Source organism: Dioszegia hungarica (genome assembly GCF_025882075.1).
Source record: "Dioszegia hungarica strain PDD-24b-2 chromosome Unknown MKK02contig_7, whole genome shotgun sequence".
Lineage (NCBI taxonomy): Eukaryota > Fungi > Basidiomycota > Tremellomycetes > Tremellales > Bulleribasidiaceae > Dioszegia > Dioszegia hungarica.
The window spans coordinates 165,066-188,026 of NW_026515769.1; the positions used below are offsets into that span (position 1 = coordinate 165,066).

The 22,961-nt window shown below is 56.9% G+C and overlaps 6 protein-coding genes across 6 annotated transcripts; 1 reads left to right on the forward strand and 5 right to left on the reverse strand.

Moving 5' to 3' along the window:
• Positions 1-1,782: 1,782 nt before the first annotated feature.
• MKK02DRAFT_5244 (histone-fold-containing protein) lies at positions 1,783-2,156 on the reverse strand (the record flags this gene model as incomplete). Its single annotated transcript, XM_053093671.1, has 3 exons — positions 1,783-1,852; positions 1,917-2,010; positions 2,084-2,156. Coding segments are annotated over 3 exons (237 nt in total), but the record flags the coding sequence as incomplete, so codon positions are not given.
• Positions 2,157-2,743: 587 nt separating this feature from the next.
• On the reverse strand, positions 2,744-4,743 carry MKK02DRAFT_23895 (putative Mtochondrial processing peptidase; the record flags this gene model as incomplete). Its single annotated transcript, XM_053086804.1, has 7 exons — positions 2,744-2,911; positions 3,009-3,091; positions 3,159-3,455; positions 3,511-3,565; positions 3,610-3,808; positions 3,845-4,356; positions 4,414-4,743. 7 exons carry the CDS (start codon positions 4,741-4,743, stop codon positions 2,744-2,746), a joined length of 1,644 nt encoding a protein of 547 aa, XP_052947031.1.
• Positions 4,744-4,934: 191 nt separating this feature from the next.
• MKK02DRAFT_24100 (ATPase assembly factor ATP10) lies at positions 4,935-6,209 on the forward strand (the record flags this gene model as incomplete). Its single annotated transcript, XM_053086841.1, has 6 exons — positions 4,935-5,034; positions 5,101-5,278; positions 5,350-5,452; positions 5,522-5,641; positions 5,713-5,961; positions 6,048-6,209. The coding sequence occupies 6 exons, from the start codon at positions 4,935-4,937 to the stop codon at positions 6,207-6,209; spliced, it is 912 nt and encodes a 303-aa protein (XP_052947032.1).
• A 2,786-nt stretch (positions 6,210-8,995) lies between these two features.
• On the reverse strand, positions 8,996-13,437 carry MKK02DRAFT_24219 (putative cytoplasm protein; the record flags this gene model as incomplete). Its single annotated transcript, XM_053086859.1, has 19 exons — positions 8,996-9,023; positions 9,073-9,175; positions 9,258-9,378; positions 9,436-9,717; positions 9,766-9,862; positions 9,913-10,316; positions 10,362-10,584; positions 10,633-10,896; positions 10,946-11,016; positions 11,067-11,163; positions 11,208-11,536; positions 11,627-12,190; positions 12,233-12,447; positions 12,491-12,585; positions 12,633-12,745; positions 12,792-12,935; positions 12,974-13,097; positions 13,156-13,297; positions 13,359-13,437. 19 exons carry the CDS (start codon positions 13,435-13,437, stop codon positions 8,996-8,998), a joined length of 3,495 nt encoding a protein of 1,164 aa, XP_052947033.1.
• Positions 13,438-13,913: 476 nt separating this feature from the next.
• Positions 13,914-17,026, reverse strand: MKK02DRAFT_36325 (uncharacterized protein; the record flags this gene model as incomplete). The annotated part of the gene is made up of 8 exons (XM_053089397.1): positions 13,914-13,990; positions 14,055-14,211; positions 14,267-14,413; positions 14,465-14,852; positions 14,897-14,991; positions 15,047-15,929; positions 15,972-16,813; positions 16,856-17,026. 8 exons carry the CDS (start codon positions 17,024-17,026, stop codon positions 13,914-13,916), a joined length of 2,760 nt encoding a protein of 919 aa, XP_052947034.1.
• Positions 17,027-18,073: 1,047 nt separating this feature from the next.
• On the reverse strand, positions 18,074-20,079 carry MKK02DRAFT_32143 (uncharacterized protein; the record flags this gene model as incomplete). The annotated part of the gene is made up of 5 exons (XM_053088457.1): positions 18,074-18,195; positions 18,237-19,038; positions 19,082-19,191; positions 19,235-19,713; positions 19,766-20,079. The coding sequence occupies 5 exons, from the start codon at positions 20,077-20,079 to the stop codon at positions 18,074-18,076; spliced, it is 1,827 nt and encodes a 608-aa protein (XP_052947035.1).
• Between the last annotated feature and the right edge of the window lie 2,882 nt (positions 20,080-22,961).

A 22,961-nucleotide genomic window follows, 5' to 3' on the forward strand; every position in this document is an offset into this window, starting at 1 on the left:
GCACGGATCAGACCGACGCGACTGCCTCGACGCGTCTCGACGCGTCCCACATCCTCAGAGCCCTGTCTTTCGCCTATCTGTGATGTATGCATGCATATCCCCAGAGCTCCAACAGCTACGTGCTCGAGGTATCCACGACGTCTCCGCATGCCTCGCTGCTCCACAATCCCATGCAGCAGTGGACAGGGCACGGAGCCCTAGAAGCTTCTTTCCGCATTCCTTGCTTCTTTGCGTCACTGGCGCCCCGCACGTCCTCTCGCGGGGCCCGCACAGCCTCCACACGCTCGGTCCGCCACCTGCGCCCCCAGGCCCCAACACCCAGCCACCAAGTACCAAGCAAGTGTATATAAGGGGCCGCCTGGACCCCCTTGCTTCTTCATTCGTACTTGTACAATCCGGTCCGTCAGTTACGCCAAGTCCTGGGAAGGGCGCAGACAGCTTACATATTAGGTTCATGCCAACCCAGCAGTCTGTGAGTTGGCGGTACGTAAGATTCCCGACGACCTCGCACAGCTGACACCTTAAGTACATAACACGATGCGACCCTCCCCTGCGCTCATCATGCCCCGTCTGGCCTCGGTCGTCCAGCGCACTCGGGCGACATATCATACTCCAATGATCATGAGTCATGCGGTGAGCTTCATTTCCCGCACCGATAGATTCCAGGATCCATAGCTCATATCATCAGACGAGTCATACTCCAAACGGAGGCAAGAACGATGTGCGTCCAATACAGAGATACCGCGCAGGGGTGAGCTGACTGCTGTATTCGGCTTGCCCGTCCGAGACCATGAGCTGACTCTATCAGCAGACTGTCACTCCATCGCAGTCCCCTACAGCCTCTCATAGCGGTGACATCGCAAGCCCGAGTCAGAGCCACCGCGAAAAGGTGAGCTGCGGGACGTTCGACGTAGCTGAACCATAGCTGACCATAACGCTAGATCATCGAGCCTGTACACTCCCCCAACAGTGCTCGTATCGGCCATACCTCCCATCATCATCTCGCCCGGACACCTAGTATCCCAGTCGCCCCTGAGTCGCCTGCGGAGGCCCAATCTACTCCGGCTTCGACGCCGGTACCTCAGCAGAACGAGCGAGTCCCAGCAGCCATGGTATCCTGGTGTGATCACCTCTGTATGATTTGAGCTGGAGGTCAGTAGTTCAGGAATGTCTTGTAAGCCGTGTAGAGCCATGCAGCCTGTCAGATTGGAGCTGCCCGCTGGGTATCAGTACATGTCAGCTTGCACTTCCTGATCCTGATCTTCCAACCACTCCGAGCTTCTCAGATCTTCATACCCCTTTTCTCTCTACCCCAGCTCTACCCTAATAATCATCGTCATCCTCATAATCATCAAACATCCCTCTTCCACCTTCTCCACTCCCTCCTCCTTGCGCTTCCACCGTACTCATACCTCCTGACCCCGCTACAGCCATGTACGGCTTCTCCTCCTCTGACGGATTCAACAGATTCCCCAGACCAGGCCGTACCATCGCCCTCCCCGTATACTCTGTATCTTCCAACTCTATCTCCACCCCCGTCCCCATTCCCGCTCCCCGCCCGTCCTCCATCTTCGCGGGCCCCGCCGAGCTCGGTTTCAGTTTCACGTCTCCTGCCTCCCCTCCGGCCCCGCTCTTCCTTTTCCGACTCTTTGGCGCTCCAGTCCCCGGTGTCCCGGATGTCGCGCCGACACCAGAAGAAGAAGGTTTCCGGCGCGATGGTCCAGCAGTCCCTGAAGGTCCAGCTACGCCGTCTGAGAGAGGAGCGGTTCCCTCGCCTGTGGTAGGATCGGAGATATTGGAGGCTATATCGAGGAGGAAGTCGAACGAGGGGGTATTGTTGATAGTGTGTTTGCTATAGTGTGAGCTTGATTCTGTGCCGCCCTATACAGGAGGATGATGTACAGATGAGAACTCACAGATGATGCGAGGTCAACTTCTTGCTTCCTCTTGAACGAGCCTCTTTGACTGCCTCATCAATCATGAGCTGCATAAAGCATTCGAGCGATTTGGCTATGATGGATCAGCTATCTCGCTTTCTCGCTAGAGAAGACAGGAGGAGGCAGCTGTCGAGGTGGACACCTACAGATCATGACTGGCGTTGCGCTCGCGAGCTTGCCAACGTCTTCGTCCATCTGCATGATCTTCTTGATCCGCGCCTGTCAGTGATCAGCTTTGGCCACAGAGGACGTGACGGACACAGCTGATGTCCTCACTTACAGCTGGGAACTGGAGATATCAGCTTGTGTCTAGCCGCACCAAGTTGTGCCAATCATAGCTGAAAGACGGCACTCACTCTGCTCGCTTTGGACTTCTTGGTGATTGGGCCTGCCATCTTGCTATCTATCCCTCTAGTGTAGGATATAGAAGGTAGAGAACGTATATGTAGGAAAGAGAAAGAGAGAAAGGTGGTCGAAAGAGATTCATGCTTCTCTTGCGCTTGGGTCGCTGCGAAAGAAGCAACCAAAACAAACCGCTTTCTTATTCGATCCCCCCTTTCACGTCTTGGTGATGGCCAAGCTGCAGAGGCGGAGCGGGTCCAAGCTTCAAGTAGACTGGATAACTAGCTCGACGATCCAAGTGGCCTAGAGATGGGATGTACATCAGCGGCACAGGCGTACCTGCTCCTATGTATGTACTCTATAGTCTGCTCTACTCATACAACATTTCGATCCCCCTGTGATTACCCCCTTCCCGCCCGTCTACATCCCATGACCCCCGGTCCTCTTCACGTCCCTCCCCCGCTCTACTGCACACCCAGATCCCACCGCTTCAAGACCCGCTTCACATCCCCCAGCGTCTCAAGGTTCTTCCCCTGTGCGACAATCGTAGGCTTTCCGGAACCCAGACCAAAGTTGAGCCCAGAGGGACCGGAGGCGGGTCGAACTATGCGTTTGGCGGTGCGCCAGAGGTCCTATTTGGTCAGCGTTCCTTCTTTGATCCTCTATGATTTGCAGAATGAATAAGATGAGGCTTGTGCAGAGAAGTAGATGGACAGAAGCTACACTCACGTCCATCGTCAAGGCGTCAATCTTCGCGCACATCTCTTCTACCGGGACTTTATTCCCATGTACCTGAGTTTGCCTCCCCAAATCTGATAATTATCAGCTTCCCCTCTATCCCAGCCTGGCCCACTCTCCATTGCGAGACATGAGACTCACCCTCAACAGCCGTCAACCGACTCTCCAACGCCATAACCAGCGTACTCTTCAACATATTCTTCGCTCTCGACACCTCGACCTCCTCCAGCCCGCCCCGCATCGGTCCTGTGAGCGCATGCAACTGCTGCGCGATGACCTCTGCGATCCGGGGTGCGAACTTGGGGTAGACGGCGGCTGAGATGCCAAATAGGCCGGAATCGACGTAGCAGTGGTGAAAGGCCTGACAGAAATCGACGGCGTGGTAGCGGTTTAGGACGGAGGTGTAGAGGCGGGTGTACATGCCTTTACCGGGTCCGCCTGTGGGTCAGCATACCGATTAGGAACGGAGGCTCGGGAAGGGGAGGGAACGTACCAGCTGAGAAACTGCCTCCGCCACCTAGTAATGTTTGTAATGTCGCGAGAGCGTACTACATCGTCAGCTTGATCGACCAGCCTACGAGATGGGACTTACGATATCCGGGTCATGTATCCCCAGCCCCTCAAACCCGATATACAGATGCACAAACTCTTCTTCCGGCTTCTCGATATACTCTTCTCCGCCCGTATACACCGCCCGCTGACTCGCCAACCTCTCATGCGCACCATCCACCGGCGCCGCCGAGACAGTGGCAAAGCTCTTCCTTCCCAAACTTTGCGGCTCTTTCCCCCCTCTCAGGCCTGTCCCGCCTACTATCCCCGCACCCAACCCTGCCCCCGTAACTGGCGCATAAACGTCCGGTGTCGCCGCCACCTCCGGCTTCAATCCCCCAAAGTACCTCTCCCCCAACTCGACCAACTCCTCATGCGCCATCCCCGATCCGGCAAGTACCATCCTTTCCGGCCTATACCACTCGTCCATAAACCCCCTCACTTCCTTCTCGCCCAAAACTCCCAGCTGCTCTTCCGGGCACAAGAGGGGCATGCCCAGTGTGTTGTCCCTGTACGCGACGGTGTGCAGTACTTCGGGCAGGATGAGTTCGGGCTTGCTCCATATTTCGCGAATCTCGTATGCGGCCGCTTGTTTTTGGGATTCGATCTCGGCGGGGAGGAGGAGCGGGTGGAGGATCGTGGAAGAGAGGATGGAGAGGGCGGTGGGGAGGTGGTGGGGGAAGATGGAGGATTGGTACATGATTGTTTCGCGTGAGGAGGCGCATGAGATTTGGGAGCCGAGAGAGTCGATAAGGGTCGTCATTTCCGTATCCGAGTGTTTGTCTGTGCTCTATACCCTCAGCTCAACATCCTGCATCCCTCGTGAGTGGTAATTGCTATAGCTCACCTTGAACGCCAACCGATCAATCAAATGACTGACCCCGCTCCTCTCCCTCGTCTCAAACCGGCTCCCCGCATCAATATACACCCCCACCGCATGAAAATGCCCCGGCGTACTCTCAGTAACCACTCTCATCTTATTCGGCAACGTAGTAACTGTCGCACTCGACCCGGACGTCCCCGCCGAACCCGTCGTTGAAGCCGAAGGGAGGGACGTGGTAGATGCCGGCCGGCATTGCTTCGCCAGGGCAGCTACGGCCGTTGGGGCCGGCGTGGAAAGTAGCTGGCGGGATCCAGAAGCTATAGGCGCTCTCAACAAGCGGGACGAAGGGATCATGGTGCTAGAGTATGGTGTAGATGGGGTAGGTGAGGTATAGTATAGTCGCAAGAGAAAGCGGCGATTTCTCAGCTGCAAGAAGGCTGGTCCGTGCGCATTTACGTAATTATCCAAAAGTCGGCATCTTAGCGACGGCCTCAGCTGCAGGCCTCAGGTATGCCAGGTACATCTATACTTTACATCTATCCATCATGCCCCCTAGACTACCTATCGCACTCACAGCGCAGCCGAGAGCGATCCGCGTCGCACAGAGAGCATTCTCCGCGTCTTTTCAGCGCGGCGAATCGTCCAGTGCACCGCGAGCTTCATCCGAAGCTTCCTCTTCGCGGACACCTCTCGCTTCCCGGTCTCCTGCAGGACCGCCCATACCCACTCCAGCCAAGGGGACAAAAGCGGAGAAAGTAGACCTGGCTGTCCAGCCATTAGGCAGGCCGTTGGGTGTGCCGAAACCGCCGACGTCGATACCCAAGACTTGGACGGATAAGAAGAATGAGTTGTTGGATGAGGATAGACATAAGGCTACGCGGAGAGCTTTGTGGGTTACCCCTTTTTACTTGGGCGCGGTGCAAGGAGGCAGTGAGAAGTAAATCGCAGCTGATATGCTAGGATCAAGGAGGCTTCGCAAGGTTACTTTAGGGATTATAGTCGAGCTAGCTCAGCGAGTGGAGGAAAGCTATGGATCGGGCCGCCCGTCCTAATTCGAGAAGATGTGAGCTACCCTATACTGCATTTCCTTCATTTTATCAGCTAGTGGGAGATCAAGAGCTTATATCTGCAGAGAGCACTATACTTCCCCGACATATCAGGCAAATCCCTATTGGGTACTCAAACACACACTACCGATCTTTTAAAGGGCAAGATCACATTATTGTCGATAACGAGTACGAGGATATCTGAGGTGAGCAGCTCTTCCCCCTCTTTCTCATCCATCTACTATGTGGTTCTCAGGAGGCCCTGCTGATCCTTCAGGAACATATCGTCTCTTTCACCGCCCCCCTCTTACCTGACTGGCTCCCCTGTCCCTCTACCCCCTCTTCCTCCTCTTCCTTCTCCAATACCACATCCGCCTCACTCTTTCAACACGTCCAGATCAACCATCAAGCCAACCTCCTGAAATCCATGCTGCTCTCGTTCTTCATTTCGAGCCTGAAACGGACGGTGCCGGAAGAAGGGTGGGGGCGGTATTTGATAAGTGGGGGTGAATGGTCTCATTACGATGTGAGTTTCTCCTCTTCAACTTCTTCTTCCTAGTACTGGACCGGGTGAAGGCCGAAGTGACAAGTGGGATAAGGCTGACCATGCAGATCGAAGGTCCGTTAGGCCTCGACAATAAGCTCGTGGGGTACGTATTCCTCATTGATCAGAACCTCAAGGTGAGGTGGGCGGGATGTGGGCCTGCTACGGAGGAAGAGGTGGAGAGTTTGAGAAAGGGGGCGGCGGTATTGATGAAGCGGGCATCTGAGTGATCTATGTGATATTATAGCTGTTTGTAACCGGTACTGACCGTGATCGGCCTATCACACTGATTCTTTTACGGCCATACTGAAATACGTATCTGCTAGTCACTCACGTCATGCTCAAATTAACGATCTCTACACATCGTACACCATACAGGCTTTGGATCTGCTACCCCGGATAGTGAGACAGTAATGGCTGGTGCGATCCATCCCCAGCTGAACTCCCCACTCTGCCTATCCCTGCCTTTGCATTGTGAAACAGCTAGATCATACGCGTCTGCTTTCACCGCGATCACGCCATAACCCCTTTGTCGTCACAGCCCTCGGCGCTCGATCGAACGGCACAAGGCCACCTTTGTTTCCCTCGGCGGGCAAGAGGCGACGCCCGACTCGCAGAGTAGTCTGAGTCAGCACCCACGTCCAGTCTGGTCTTTCCTACCACTCCTTCCCCCTTTCACCTCCCTCACTATCTAATCATCGTCACTTTACTGCTCCTCCCCGTATCATGGCCGACCGTATCACCAACATGGCTCCCACCGAGTCAGTGCCCCGCGTCCTGACCAGCTCTGGTATCGCCGACCTTCTCGCTTCGTACGGAGTCACCCCCCCCGCCCAGCTTCTCGCGGACCGAGACGGCGGTATCTGCACTCCCAACTGTCGCCGTCACCCTCGCTTCCATTCTTTCCAAGAACAGTGCCGGCTACACAGCGTGCGCGGCTGCATTGGCAACGGGTCAGACGCTGCTCATCATGGGGACGGTGGATTCGGTCCGGTGGCACTCAGATGAGCCCTACCGTGCTACCCTCAAGAAATGGGCCAAGAGCGCGATGGCTACAGGGGCATTTGCGGTCCTACCCAAGGTGGTCCTCTCCGTTGCAGGGTCGGCCAATGCGAGCGCGAGTCTACTGACTACCATACCGACCGATTTCTTTGCGCAAGGACTCCTGCTCGGCCTGCTCGTTAAAGACCAGAGCCAAGAGGTGACATTCGTTGATCTGGAGCTTGGGGGGCATGAGGATTGATGGGCTTGCCAGCGTCATGCACATTCTGTTCGCGGTTCCATGCATTGACATCGTCCATGATCCACATTCTCCTCGAACCGGATAGGAGTGACCCAAGGCCCTGAGCCCAGCCGCAGTGTTTGCGCCACTCGTCTGTATGCTGCGCAAATGTCGTGCTAGATCTGCAATCTAGTGAAACGCCACCCAGGCACCTTCAAAGGGCACACAGTGAAAGGTTCAGCTAAATGACAGTCCCCAACTCGAGAATAGCTGTGCAGCACAGCTAGGGGAGTGATTGAAAGGATCATGATCGCGATGGTGTGCGAGGTCTTCTCGGGGGTCCAAATTGTTTAGGATTCAAGCTGGTCATCAGGGTACCCTTCCCGTATGATCCCTCATGTGATTGTGCACACACGTCCATATAACCCGCTGGAACCGCACCAATTGCAAGACCCGTCCCCTGGCCCGCACGTATCAGGGATCACGCCGCACAAGCGCACTTGGCCTCAGATATGGCACTGACTTACTCGCTGAACAGACAATCTAGTGAAACACCACATCGCCTTTATCAAAGGACATCCAGTGGAAGGTGCGGCTAAATGACAGCCTCCCACTCAAGAAAAGCTGTGCAGGGGTGCACGGGGCATATTGAAAGGATCGTGAACACCATGGCGTGCGGGGTCTTCCCGGAGTGCCAAAGCGGGCAAGATATAAGCCGGTCTAGACAGCCTCCTTCCCCCACACTTTCTCATTGCCACTTCCATCTTCTGCATTCTCACATTCCTCAACTTTTCCACCCTCAGATATTACCAATACCTCACACATACTCCATCATGCCTTCCCCTGATGCCCAGCCCACCCAGTCCACCCAGTCCACCCAATCCAACCAAGGTCCGCCGCCCAAGGAGGGTGAGGAGGGGAGTGGTGCCACCGCACCCAGTGAAGGCGGGGCCACACTGCTCACGGGCCTGAGGTTCCCCTACCGCGACTCAGAGAACAACGAGGTTCAGGGCCTATTTGTCGTGCCCCTCGCCAAGGGCCTGGAGTACGAGAGCCTCTGGATGCGCTCATCGGAGAACCAGCCCGAGGAGACCGACGACAGCCGGACCGCGGATCGCGACCTCAAGACGTTGCAGGACACCATCGTCGAGGAGCACCATCAGGCGGTTGAGGCGAGGGACAGGCGAAACATCCAAGCCATCGCCGATGCCCTCTCGGGGCGTGGTCCCCCTGTCGCACTCACGACCGCGAGCGGCGAGAAGGTCGCTTTCACGCGCATGTCGCGCGGCGACTGAGGCAGAGGTGAAAGATCCATGAAATATCATCATCCCTCTTGCCTCCCAGATTCCAGTTTCATCTGTCTTATAGGTTCATAGTTGGTTACATCCCTCATGCATATACTCACCAAGCCTGACGGTTTGGGCTCAAAAGGCTAGCGCAAGCTGCTCTCTTTTTGCACGTTCCTGCCGGTCGCCAATAGTACGGCCTGAACAAGCGGAGGGATAAAGGCGTGAGCAGTCAGAACAGCTTAACGATTGGGTGTCGGTAGAGAGTCAGTGGATCATCGAAGAAACTGTATTGGGTTCTCGCCTGCTGCTGGCCACCTGATGTTGTGCGCCATGGTCCCCTTATAGGTTGTGACGGTCCTGTCAGGTTTGAATAAGCGCTATCAGCAAGGTAGTCCCAAACAATGCATTAAGGTCAAAAACGGAACACGTCTATATGCAAGAGAAATTGATTCCTTTTCGCCACCCAAACCTTCAAGCCATAGCTCGTCCTTCGGCATGTGCTTTCTTACAAGTCATCCGGCTCCGGTTGGTCACTAATTCGTCAGCTACACTCATAATGAAGGCCGAAGAGGCGCAGCTCACATGTTGGAGAAGTCCGAGTAGGCAGAGTAGAGCGATCCGTCCCCGTACTCGCTGGGCGTGTTGATGTGCTCGTCAAAGTAGTGCTTGGCGACACTGCGGGGCGCTATAACGTCAGCTGTCGCCCTCGTATTGTGTCAAAGCGCTCGAGATTTCCAAGCTCTGATAGGGACAGGCGATAGACTTACTCCTTGGCGTCTTGGGCAATCGGCAGTACTCGCCGGTCTGCATGATACTCCACGCAACCACACCCGTCCATCCCGTCTGGTGACTTGCGCCCAATCCACGACCATCATTCCCATGGAAGAACTATCCCATCAGCTTCATCTCCTCTGTCAAGATACATCCACGAAGAACCCAGCTCACCTCGTAGAAGTGGACGTAATCCCTGAAGTGGGGATCCCGGTTCAACTTGGGATTACCTCCATTGACAGCCCTCCGTCCATGTTCGTCCCTCGCGAAGATATGGATGAGACGGTGCTGGATCTCCTCGGCCGCACCAGCGAGGTTCATGTAGTCGCCAGAACCGGTCGGGCATTCGACCTGGAGAGTCTCGCCGTAGTACTGGTGGAATCGCTGGAGGGACTCGATGAGGAGGAAGTTTACGCAGCACCAGACGGGTCCACGCCAGTTGGAGTTACCGCCGAACTGAAAGTCAGCTATGTTCGCATCTCGCTAGGGGATCAAGTAGCTCACCATCGCCGAACGAGAGTCCCCAGGCCAATAAGCGACACCAAAGTCCTGCCCGTTGACATTCATCGAGAAGGGGTGGTCGTTGTGGTAAAGTGACATGCTTACTTGTCAGCCCTACCCCAGGCATCTAGAACTAGAAGAACAACTCACGATCTGACTCCGTAATCACTGAGGAACTCCGTCTCATCCAACATCTTCTTCAGGATGCGCACCAGCCTGTCCTTACTCGCCAGCGCCAACAGCCTCCGCTCGCCCTTTCCTCTCTCCTTCAGACTCGCAACATTCCGGTCCGAAATATCCGGCCTGTTCTCAATAAACCACTCCATGCGCTTCTTGAAGCCCGGGAAGCGCTTGATGACTCCGGGTTCGAGAACAAGGGTCGCAAAGAGGGGAATGAGGCCGACCATGGAGCGGACGGGCAGCTGCTGCGAGTGTCCGTAGCCCCACTGGATGGCGTCATAGTAGAATCCGTCCTCTTCGTTCCAGAGCGAGAATTGCTCTTCGTTCGAGGCAAAAGTCATGGCGTCCGAGATGAACAAAAAGTGCTCGAAGAACTGGTCGTCAGCTCTTGCGCTACGTCAGAGAACCCGCGAGCTCACCTTGGAAGCGATATCCTCATAGGTCGGGTTGTGCTTGGCCAGCTCCAGCGCGATACTCAGCATGTTCAGGCAGAAGAACGCCATCCACGCCGTACCGTCCGCCTGTCGAAGGGTTCCGCCAGTAGGGAGCGGCTCCGATCGGTTGAAAGGACCAATGTTGTCAAGACCGAGGAAACCACCTTCAAAGACGTTGTTCCCGTCGGCATCTTTCCGGTTCACCCACCTACTAAGTCAGCTTTGCCTTATCAGTAGCGGAGACTGGTCAGCTCACCAAGTGAAGTTCAACAAAAGCTTCTGGAACACCCTCTCCAAGAAGTCCAAGTCCTCTCGACCAAAGAACTTTCGTTCAATCTTGAAGACTCGGAAGGTAGCCCAGGCGTGTACGGGCGGGTTGACGTCCGAGAAATTCCACTCGTAGGCGGGCAGAGCACCGTCCGGCTTCATGTACCATTCTCGGGTCATGAGGTCGAGCTGCTTCTTGGCGAACGCGGGATCGACCATGGCGAGCGGGATGCAGTGGAATGCGGTGTCCCATCTGCGGGATCAGCTATGGTCTTACCTTAGACAGGCGGCCGTTAGCTTACGTGGCGAACCAGGGGTACTCCCACTTGTCGGGCATGGAGAGGATGTCGTTGATGTACATGTGCTTCCATTCCTGCCTGTCAGCTTGACCTCAGCCACTTGGACCTCGAGGTTGAAGCTCACCCTGTTCCTGACCCACTTCCGCTCGGGCGGGGGTGGCGGCTGTCCCGAATCTCCCTCCATCCACTCCTTCTGGATGTACTGGTAGTACTGCTTGGACCTGCTCATCAGCTTCATCCCCCTCCCTTGATCACTATCACTCACCACAGCATCCCACTCAGAGCCTGCCGCATGATATTCCTCAAATCATCACTAACGCTGTTCCTCGCGATTCTTCCGTAAAACTCATCCGCATCCATCCGCCTCTCCTCGATCGTATCGTCATACATCTCCTCGTCGAGGATACTGGGGTCCTCTTCGGGCGTACTCGGGGTCATCTTGAGCCGAACAACCACACAGCCGCCCTTTCCGGGGACGTTGGTGAAGTGATAGTGCGCAGCAGCCTTCGTACCGGTCTTGTCGGGGTTGACGAAGCGCCTCGCGCCGGACGCCGCAGTCGGGCGGGGTGGGGGAGCGACATGTGGCGCGTCATTCTCGGGCGCGGAACCGCCAGAGTGCTGTGGTGGCTCGTGGGTCTGCGAGACAAATCCGGCGTCTCGCAGCTCCTCGGTGATCTCCTCGACACCGTCTCCGCCGTTCTCCTTCAACCGCTGCGTGCGGTTTTGGGGCGAGAGGGGGTCGGTAGAGTCTCCGGGCAGAGAGCGGAGGGAGACAGCCGGTGATTTGGGGGACTTCATGGGGAGGCCCGCGTTCGCCTCGCGTTCCGGCTCGGGCTCCTTGGGGCGGTGAGAGGGGATGAGGTGGTCGTGGAACGCGTCCTTGACGTATGGGGTCCTGTTTTTGCCGCCGTAGAGTCGCTCAAAGTTGGTCTCATTCTCCGTGAAGAGCAGCTCTGGGACGACGCTGGGACCATCAACGAGGACGACACCGCCCTTGGCCGGCGCGGCAGGCGCGGGACTGGGCGTGCAGTAGAGGCGGGTGGTACCGAGGGTGTCGTGCCAGGCGTTGATGACACCGTCCTGCTCCTGATCCATGTGAGGGCGCTTGTCCGGCATCTCCTTGGTCCAGGACCAGGTGTTCCGGAAAAAGAGCTGCGGGAGGATGTGCAGGTCGGCGGCATCGGGACCTCGGTTGTACGCGGTGATTCGGATCGACATGGCGTCTGCGTTGTCCTCGTCTTTGGCGTACTGATCGTCAGCTCAATCAGTACAAGCGAGATTCTGGCTCACCTCCACGAAAACATCCCAGTATTTGTCCTCATCGAACAGATCCGTATCCATCAACTCAAACTCCGTCACGTCCCTGCTCCGGTTCCGGTTTTCCTCCTGCAGCTGCTTGTACGGGTACTCGCCCTGCGGGTACTTGTACAGGAACTTCATGTACGAGTGGGTCGGGGTCGAATCGAGGTAATAGTAGATCTCCTTGACGTCTTCGCCGTGGTTTCCTGAGAGTCAGCTGTTGGGCACGGAAGGATGGGGGTAGCTCACCTTGAGATCCGTTCAGACCGTACAGCCGTTCCTTGAGGATCGGGTCCTTCCCGTTCCAGAGACCAAGGGTGAAACAGAGCCTCTGGTGGTTGTCCCTTGGTTGTCAGCTAAAGTCCGAGATTGGCCGATATGGATAACTCACGAGATACCGGCCATACCATCCTCACCCCATCGATACGCCCTGCTCGTAGCCATCTCGAACGGGAAACTGTTCCACGCATCACCATTCGCAGAGTAGTCTTCACGGACGGTACCCTATCGATCAGCAGATATCCTTTTCAGCCTTCCTGTCCATACTCACCCATTGTCGCTCGGACACGTAGGGTCCCCAGCGCTTCCAGTGTACCGCATAGCCATCAGACTGGTCAAGCCTATGCTCCTCGACAGATCGGTAGCGGGGTCCGAGGTTCTGCTGCAGACGTTCGCGATGAGACTGACAGGTCAGCTGATGCCTACCCAACCGTCAGGTCAGCCTTAGCCCACCTTGTTCTCCCCGGCAGGGCCAGGGGTATCAGTCTCGCTTCCACCAGTGTGGGGGTGCGGCGAGCCCTGGTTCTCTGGTGCAGTAGCCTGGTTCTCCTGCTGCAGAGCTGGGCGCTTGGGCAGGCTGCGAATCAGCTCGTATCCAGGTGGAATCACCCTCGACAGAGAAAAGTAAGACTTACTGCTCCTTTGCGCGCTGGTTCAGCGTCTCACCAGTAGGAGGATTGACAGGCGGGATGTTGATCTTGAGGGGTTCGGCGCTGGTGACCGTGGTGGGTGTAGCGGCGCCAGATCCAAAGTCGTCGGCGGCGTTGGCAGAGTCAGCTAGGACAAGTCAGCTTCATTACCCTTACATCCTGAGGAATGGCAGAAAAGCTAAGCTCACCAGCAGTGACAGGTCCCCCAGGGCCGACAGGAATGCCAGCACCGAAGAGCTTGCTCTGGAGCTTCTTCGCGGTCGACATGGTGAGAGGGTAAAGGATGACAGGGAGATTTTTTGGGGGCGATTTGCCAGGAGGTGGAGGGGGACTGAGCGCTGAGCGTCCTCTGACTGACTCGCTGTGCTCTCTACCTCTTCTGCGCGTGTACGAGGGTCGGCGGGAGGGGGGTAAGATGAGATATAAAAGCCAAAGGTGATGTTACCGAAAAGTCGTCGTTCAACGTCGTCCTCTGCCGCAAGAGTCCATTCCCTGAATTCAATTCCTCGGGTCAAGCATTCCTGGTATTTTCCTATTCGGGAAATTTCATTAGAAATCCATTAGAAAATGCAGATCTAGGGGTAATGAAGGGTGATGTCAGTGGTGATCCGTGGGGACAGTGGGGACAGTGGGGCATGGGGTCGATGTTGGAGCTCAAGTGGGGGAGGGGCACAGCACTGGCACAGCGACTCGTATGCAAACATTCATCCTTTTCTTCTTCACCATGCTTTAGACTTCTACTTCTATTCCGCTCCCCCATGCAGCTCAAAGCAAATCCACCACCCCCGACCCCTCCGCCCGAACAGCCCTGACCCTCCCCCTAAATCCAGTCCAATCCCCCTCCCATGCCACCCATCCCTTCGCAACTTCATCCGCCTTCGCACTGCGGTCCTTCAGACCCAGCAGGATATCGAGGTTGGAACTGACGAGCGCCAAAGCGTCCGACTTGGTGAACACCTCGGGGCTGTTAGCGTACGCCCAAGCGGCGTCATTCCGGGTGTTGCGAGCCATCCATTCTTCGTAAACGCCCAGGCCGACGAGCTGTAGGGTCAGCTCATATTCATGTGCAAGATAGAAGGAGCTATGCAAGACTCACAACGCCGTGGGAAGCAAGATAAGACGGAAGGGTATGGTTCGAGAGCGGAAGACCAGGGATGATCCGCCTAGAATCCCACGAACCAGGGAAAGAGCGCGCGTTGGTGACTACGACACCGATATCCTCCCTCGCCAGATCCTCAGCGATCTATTTGTCAGCTTCAGCAGATTTTACTCTGTCCTGTCCACGGCAACTCACCATCCACGACTCGGCTCCGCCCAGAATCGTCATCTTCATCCCCGGCGCCCAGTCCCTCTTGAGCCGTACGAGCCCCGCCATCCCGTCCACGCTGTTCACCTCGACGACCACCCGCCTCTCGCCGTGCTTGGCCTCATCGAGGACCTTCCAGATCTCGGTATCATTGTGCGCGTCCGAAGTGAGCAGACGACGGAGGACGGCGAGCTGGGTGGATGTGCCCATCTTGCCGCCGACGAGGGAGAGGTGTAGCGCAGCGTCGGAATTGATGATCGCTCCGGGGCTGAGAGAGTGGGTGGCGGAGGTGGAGAAGGCGTAGGAGAGGCCGGCGATAAGGGCGCTGGAGATGGGGAAGGCGACGGCTTTTGTTACGCCGGATCGGTAGGCGAGGCTGGGGTGTCAGCTCAAGGATAATATGTCTTGGGGAATACGTACAGCTCGTCTTTGCCGCCGAACTGAGCACCGTCCACGCCATGGGTCAGGACACCGTCCACGATCTCGGCAGTGATCGAAGTAGGGTCGTAAGCAGGCTACAGCTTCAGCTTTGGTCCACCACGAATTGCGAGCGAGAAAGCGATAGCTCACCCCGTCCCAAGTTGTCTTCTCCTGTCTGATCTCCATCATCCCCACATAGCTTCCCACCGTCGTCAATCCCGGGGTGATGCTGCCCCCCTTGAGATCGACCATCTCGTACCCACTCTCCTGCACAATACAATCGCCGACACAGCTGATCTCTCCATCCGTAACCACCACCGTCCCACCCACAGACTCGACCTGCATATCCCCCCGATACACCTCCGCCACATTGACGAAAACCACATTCCCGCTCTCCCCCTTGACGCGGAGATCCGGATCTCCCCTCGCTGCCAGCGTCTCCGCGATCTCTTTATCCCACTTGCCCTCCTTGGTGATCTCCTGCGCCTCCTTTGGCTTCTTGACGACGACAGGTTTGGCGATTTGAGGAATCCCGTCAATGTACGTCTGCTTGGGCGTCGCCCCGAGGCTAAGCGGGAAACTGTCCCAAACGACGATATCCGCGTCGTAGCCTTCTCGAACGTACCCGAGGCGGTGGTCCAATCCGAGCGACTGGGCCGAGTGGGTAGTGACGCTACTAAGCGCCTGCGAGAAGTTGAGGCCGTAGTGGTGTGCCTGGGCGGCTTCGTAGACGAGGTACCGCGAGTCCAGGACGGGATGGTCCGACTTCATCGATACCCTGAACCCAGCATCGGCGAGGATCTTGGGCGCGAATTCCGTCCCGCGGTAGGCTTCCCGCTTGTATCGCGCGTTGGTAGCAAAGAGGGCGACGGCGGGAGGGGGACCCCAAGCGGACTTGAGAAGGTCAGGGACGAGGTAGGTCTCGTGGGCGTGGTGGAAGGCGGCGATGGGGAATTGGAATTCGTTGGAAATGCGGACCATAGAGTTGAGGTCGACCGTTTCGTAGCAGTGGATATTCACCTTAACGTTGCCCCTGTCTGTCAGCTGTGCCCGTGTCAAGTATAATATAGCCTACCTGATGACATCCGCCAACACCTCCCACTCGAGAGACTCTGGGAAAGGCTCCGTCTGCGTCTTGGGGGAAGCACACCACCTTTCCTGCTCCTCCTTCAACTTCTTTCCCTCGGTATACGCCTTCCTAAAGTCATACGCCGAATCCATCCTCGTATTCCCGTACACCCTCATCGGGTTCTCTCCGCACGCGTGCTTGATATGCCGCCACGCCCGCGTCCTCTCCCACGTATGGTTGCGGATCACAAAGGGCGACTCGACCTGCATGCTCTGAGGCGTATTCTCGGCGGTCCACCGAGGCTTCATGGTGAAGGCCTGACCGCCGATATTGCCCGCCGAGCCAGGAAGGGCGAGCATGGTGGTGATACCGCCCGAGATGGAGAGGTTGAAGGCGAGGTCGTGCGTATTGAAGCCGTCAAGCGAGCGAAGCCAGGGGAGGACGGAGGCTTTGAGCGAGTTGGTATCGTCCGCGCCGCGAAGTTCGGGGGAGGAGTCGACGCCCATGTGAGAGTGCATGTCGACGATACCGGGTGTGACCCACGCGCCGTGCAGTTCCACCTCGTCAACATCCTTCTTTCCCTTCTTGATCGCCGCGAGAGACTCATTCCCGCCGCTCCCGACATGCTGGATCACACCGCCAGACAGCAAGACGTCCGCCCCATAGATCACCTCCTCCCCGCCCTTGTTTCCCGTCCACAATGTGGCATTTTTGAGCAGGACATCCCGCGTGCCGGGTACGAAACGATCGCTCTCCGTCCGCCGGTGATCGTAGGCCGAATGATGGGGGGTTGGACGAGCGATGATCTCGCACTGTTTCATCCCGTCCTTAACGAAGTCTGGGATGGGCTTTTCGGGACTGGGCGAAGGGACAGGCCATGGGAAGTCGACCTGCCGAGCGAGGACGAGCAGCCCAAAGCACGCGAGCAGGAGGGTACCGGCTTCGGCGAGGGATTGGCGGTGCGTCCGATACTTGCGGCCGCGGCGCTTGGTATTCTCCTTGATGGCACCCGGAGCAGGCAGAGAGGCTGAATGCCCCTTCTCTGCGTCGACCGCTGACATGGTGATCTAGGTTTAGGTACGATGCAACAGCGAGATACAGCAGCTCAGAGCTATTATAGGCACCCTCAGGAGAGCAGGAGACCAAGCCGCACGCGAGGTCCTAGCGCGTCGGAGAAGCCCGAATATAATGTGGCCCTGTGGCACCTTTGGCTGCTGATAAGGGGCCATCCATCTCATGAGTCAGAGCACTTGTAAGCCGCCCTACTTTACGTGCAGCTGTATACGGCGTCTAGGGCGATGTTGGGGGAGTACGGTGACCCGCTGGGTCGGAAAAGTATGGGTGAGAAAGGAGGGAGCGAGCCAAGGGTCCATCCTCGCGGATTGTCAGCGCGCGTCTGAATTAGAGGCGTGAGGCCAGAGGTATCGCCCGTCGTGTCGCAACGCATTTGGCCATCCCGCTCTGTATCCTGTCCTCTCCCGACTTCCACGCATGTATCGTGAGATCATGCAGCGGAGCTCACCTCCGCAACTCCTCATCAGACTGCCATCTCGGATGATCCTCGGCCCGATTCCGGCGGCAAAAGAGCGGGCAGCTCTTGAAGATCTTGAATTAATTGCCCGAAACTGACATCCTTCTCCTCTCCTCCTCATCTTCTATCAGGGCGAGACAAGCTGCTTACACGATTGAGCACGAGCCCACCACGCCAACAAACCGTATATCGGTATTCATAGCTTCCAAGTGCCATTTGAGAATACCAATACCGTTAAGATAGCCCTACTCGGTCAGGGATCCCGGCTATACTCGTAATTGAATGCTTATCCCCTATTCTCCGGTGCCAACCTATAAAGTCGCCGGCGCCGAACGACCGATTGACAAGCAGAAGGTCGCCTTTTGTCCTCTTTTATATGCTGACACCTCTGTTTGCATCTTACTTCTCACTGTTACTTCTATACATCGATTGATCTACTTGGAGACGCTTGACTAGCTAACCTACAATGACGAGCCTGATTCGACCGGCGTGTATTCCACTTCTGCCCGCCCAACACCGGGTACCCCTTCGCCTATCACCTATCTATGGGTACAAGTACAAGTGATACAAGAGTATTCTACGCTATAGGAGAAAGAAAGTGGGAACTGTCCAGAACAAGCGGCGCCAACAAGTCCTCCTCGGTCTCCAGCTCGCCCATGTCCCCCAGCCCCCTCGCCCCTTCGCCCCTTCGCTTCCGCCCTACCGTGCGTGCGCGCCAGGGTAGTGGCTCGACCACTCACCCGGTGCGGCCATGCAGCACGGTGCCTGCGCCGACGCGTGGTGGCCCTCGACCGGCACATAGTCCTGCGCGACCGTGTACATCTCCATGAGCTCGTTGGTCCCACCTCGGCCGTGCGGTGTCCATGGCTGAGCGACGTATACGTGGGGCTGGGCAGGAGGGAGGTCGTACGATTGAGGGTAGTACGGAGGATTGGGGTAGAGTGGGGTGGTGGTGAAGGGTGTGCGGAGATGTGAGGGAGGGGACGAGTATGGCACGGCCCCAAAGGGGGTGGTGGGGGAAAGGTGGGCCGAATACGGGAATGGCTCGGAGAAGTACGAGTGGTCGGCTGGCGGCGCGGGCGCAGGGGTGTAGGTCGACGCGCTGGGCATGTAGGTGACGGGCGACTGGGGAATGGCAGTGAGGGTAGGGAAGGAGAGCGGGGCGGGAGCTTCGGGCTGGTACAAGCCCAATGCTGACTCGTCTGACCCAGAGTACTGCATGCCCGATACTACGCCCATGTCGATGGAGTGGCGGTGGACGGCGGGGACGGGCGGGCTGAGCGAAGCAGCCTGGTACGATACCATACGCGACGCGGTGGGGCGCATGAGCGGGGTACTGTAGGGGTCGAAGCGGGAAAGAGGGGTCCGCGAGAGCTTGGCCGACGACTTGGTCTTCCTCAGTTTGGGTGTGTGGGAAGCGGTCTCGGCCTGGCTGTCGATCGAGCCGCGACGGAGAGGGTTGCCCTTGGTATCGAGCTGACCGTTGTACTTGGCGCGGCGGACGTCCTCGACCCGGTTGGCGACTTCTCCCCACCAGTCAGTCTGACCGTCAGCGCTGCTCACACCAACGATGGACTTTACTCACGTCGACCTCCTTCCACTCAAGCGACGTGATGGCCGAGAACTGGCTCTGCTTGAAGCTGGTAAAGTGGGAAGCGAGCTGTGATGACCGGAGAGATCGGTAACAGATGAACTCTGATGATCAGCTCCACCCTCGATGATGACTCAGCCTACTCACTGTTCTGACGACGTGGAGGCTCCTTATCCGCCAAGGCACTCTTCAACTTCATCGCGCTGGTCTGCAACTCCGCCTTGCGCTCCTGAGCGGCCACCAGCAACTTGGCCGTCGCCTCGGCATCAATCTCCCCTCCTACTTTGGCGACACAGGTGGTCCAGTCGATGATATCCTGGGCGACCCGACCCGTCATCGGTATCCGACCCGCCTGGAAGTCGGCGTAGAGCTCCTTACCCCACCGCGTCTTGGTCTGGGCATCCGAGATCTTGTCAAAGTCGCGACGCCAGGATGGGAGGGCTTCTTGCTCCTGGACCGAGAGGGGTACGGCGGGCTTGGAGGAGCCCGAAGCGGATGATGTAGATGCTTTGCGGGAGGAGGAAGAGGAGGGGTAGCGGTAGGATGGATCGACCGCGATCGACGCGCGTCGCAGAAGGTTGGGTTGACGCGGGGCCATAGGATAAGTAGTTGTTGGTGGAGGGAATCTGAGATGATCAGTTTCGGGATCGTCAAGGAGAGTTATCACCAAGTACTCACGCGTATCCGGGTTGGGCGGGTGTGTGGTACAGCTCGGGGTTGAAGACTGATGCCATCTGGGTGTGGGGCTGACGGTACGGCCCATCGGCCGGGGAGGAGAGGGGTGAAGGGGTAGCCGAGAGGGGCTCCTCGACCGCGTTGGGGGTGAGGAGGTACATGGTGGATACCCCGCTAGAGAGTGAGGACGCGTATCCGTCAAGCTCTTGGCCGTCCTGAACCGTCGGGAGGGCGATCGCTGTGGGGCGTTGTTGTCGGCTCCGTGAGAATGATGCCGATGCTGGGGTCTCGTAGCTGACGTGATCGATAGTGGGCATGTTTCCAAGAGAGACCTCAAGAGATGGCGAGAGGTAGGAGGATGAGGTAGATGGTGTGGTTGTCAAGAGACTGAGGGGGTCAGTTTGATTCCCACTCTTTATGTCGTGCCTGATGGAAGCGAGCGGAAAGGGAGGGGTTGTGTGTCCAGGCACCGTCCCCTTCTGCCATCCCCTGCGGCTCCGCTTTGCCCCTCAAACTATGAAACAAGATTGATCTAGTGTAGCGGGTCCAAAGTACTCATACTGTCATGGGGAAAAGGCAGGGAGCGTGGACGGGAGAGAGCGGTGTCAGATCCCTTACCTTCTAGTATCGAGAGTGAAACAAAGTGGCCGCAAGATGATGAGACAAGTAGGGGTCGGTGCGGGTGATGGGTGGATAGGTGGCAAAGAGAAGGATGTGGAGGTCGGCCGCTATCTCTCGAGCCAGCGACGAGGTAGGCAGAGGTGATTAGACAGAAGGTGTAAAAGGTGGATGATGCAGAAATGTCTCGGATAGGGGGAAGTAACTCTGATACTACTCTCCCTCTCCCCTCGACGCCTATGTACCCGTTCCTCATCCCCTTGACGTCCGCGGACTATCTCTGCCTCTCAGCTGAGCCGATGAACTAATGACATGGCCTGTCTCACAGTTCGGACGGACATGGAAAGTTCTGGTCTCTCGCAGTATCTCGCCCGCCGCCGCCGAGTCAATCTGAAGAACTTACAAGTTGAGCCCTGTCGATCACCTGGACGCCCGTTCTGTGCAGCACTTCCGTTCGCGGCACGACGGTCGTACGCATCTCAAGCGACTAACCGAGCTGTGCCGCCGGTCGAAGAGTGGGCTCCACGATCATTGACGTCGTACTCCGCACTCTAGGCTAAGAGCCGAAACTATGAACGTTGGGCTCGTTTCATGTAAGATTAACGTTGAATGAGTATGCCGTACTCCCGCGGACCGCCCCTTATCTCCTTCCCTGCTCGAGCAGGGTCAGGACAAGATCGACGTACGCAGAATGGCACGATATTACGGAAACGAGGCACTAGGTATAGATCCGTGCGGTTTTTAAGCTTGAGGGCCCTGAACACCTCGAGCGTCCCTAATTTTGGCGAAATCTGGAATATACTTTGCGCCGTCTCGTAACGAGGCGCTGCGAGGCGTACTGCTATACTTCCGGATCGGTAAAGCACGTGAACGCTGAGGCGGTGTCTTGTTCAGACGCGGTTGATGAAATTTGAAATAGCAGTAGTACTCATCGTCCTACCACACGCTCACTCAGGTGCTGATCGCGAGCACTCACTGCTCGGAGTTTGTCCCCCATCATCGCCGAGCTCCAAGCTGCAAGTCCGCCGCAGCTGAGCACTGACGAGAGACGCGGCACCGTTTGCGGAGATTTCCTGAAACACCCCACACTGCAGATCACGCTTATTAGACTCTGAGGATTTTTAGACTTTTTACCACCTAAGCTCGCGTCATCGCAAGCCGCGGAGTAACGTCAAGAGGTGATGCACTTTGATGCACCTGCCTTGCTCCGGCCGCGCTTGCACGGCCGAGCCAAGAGTATGAAGCAGCTGCTTGGAGCTCGCTAAAGTGCAAGTCAGGGTGGATGCCAGCGCCCGGCGCCGTACGGAGGTCCGAGTCCCGCACAGTATCGCCGCCAAAGTGGTTACAACTGCTGAGCGCCGAAAATTTCCGATTAGGTTCGGTAGAGATTGCGCGGGAGTCGTCTGCACAGGATGCAAACCTTGATGTTGAGAAGCATGCAGCTTCTCAACATCAAGGCCGATCGATAGCATTCGCCATCGATATCTGATTGTGGGAGTCGTGCTGCTCAATCTCATGCATACACTTCGGCTTCAGTGCAGCTGCTTCTGCGGACGGAAGTCATGGAATGTCACACTCCCCGACGTCAGTTCCGCATCAGCGAAGCAGTATTGAGATATTGAAGGGCCGCGGAACATGCGCGAGCCACCTCAGCGCGACCTTCATCGCTCGATGTTGAGCGATCAAGGTGCATCGTGCATCGATGGACGTCTACGCACGTAGCTCGCACCTGTACGTCTGCATCTCAAGGTTCAAACGTTCAAATCTCTCAAGGGGGTTCAACATTCAGATCGGACCTTGTCCACAGCATCGAGGAAAAATAAGGCACAGCGATGGCGCGATAAGGTACTCCGTGGTGGCGCGCAGGCATCGGCCGAATTGCTCGGTGGACCGAGAGGCATCTAGGCACGATAAGGCACCCCCCTGCTGCGGATCCGAGGTCGCGGTCCTAAGTTGCGCCGAGATGCGCCGAGCGCCGAGCGATGAAGCAGGAGACGCATGTCAGGGAGCAGCGATAAGCTAACGAGTGGCGATGTGGTCTTATCCGTGCCTCTCCAAGCCCTAGGAATACCTCAAAGCTTAAGGCTTGACGCCTGAGGCAGTGGAGCAAGCGGATCCAACATGGAGATGATAATGGTACCCAAATTCTCAGTACTCCGTTACGCGTGCCTGCCTCGTCGCTCCTGCCTATGCGCCTCAATTGCATACTCTCTGGTCCTGCCAAGGAGCGGCGAGAAGCGGAGAGGAGCGAAGCTACTCGTGAGCTTCTCTATCTGCTCGGACAACCTTGCCCGTCCCGAGAAGCATGTCGTACAAGGTACCAACTTTGCTGCGGCTGCTGCGGCTCGCCTCAAGCACCAGCTCGTTTGTAACGTATCGCTATTCTCCAGGCCTTGGTTAGCGAGCTGCGCTCCGCAACGGTGATGGACAGCGGTGCTGCACCAGCAGGATGCATCCCATACCGTCTCGGTGCAGATCATTGCCCCTTGCCCTGGTCTGCCGAGAGCGTCGCACTCCAACGCAGATCATGACCTCAGCCTTACGAAGTGATGGAATGCAGCATGACTGACTTCTCGCGCGA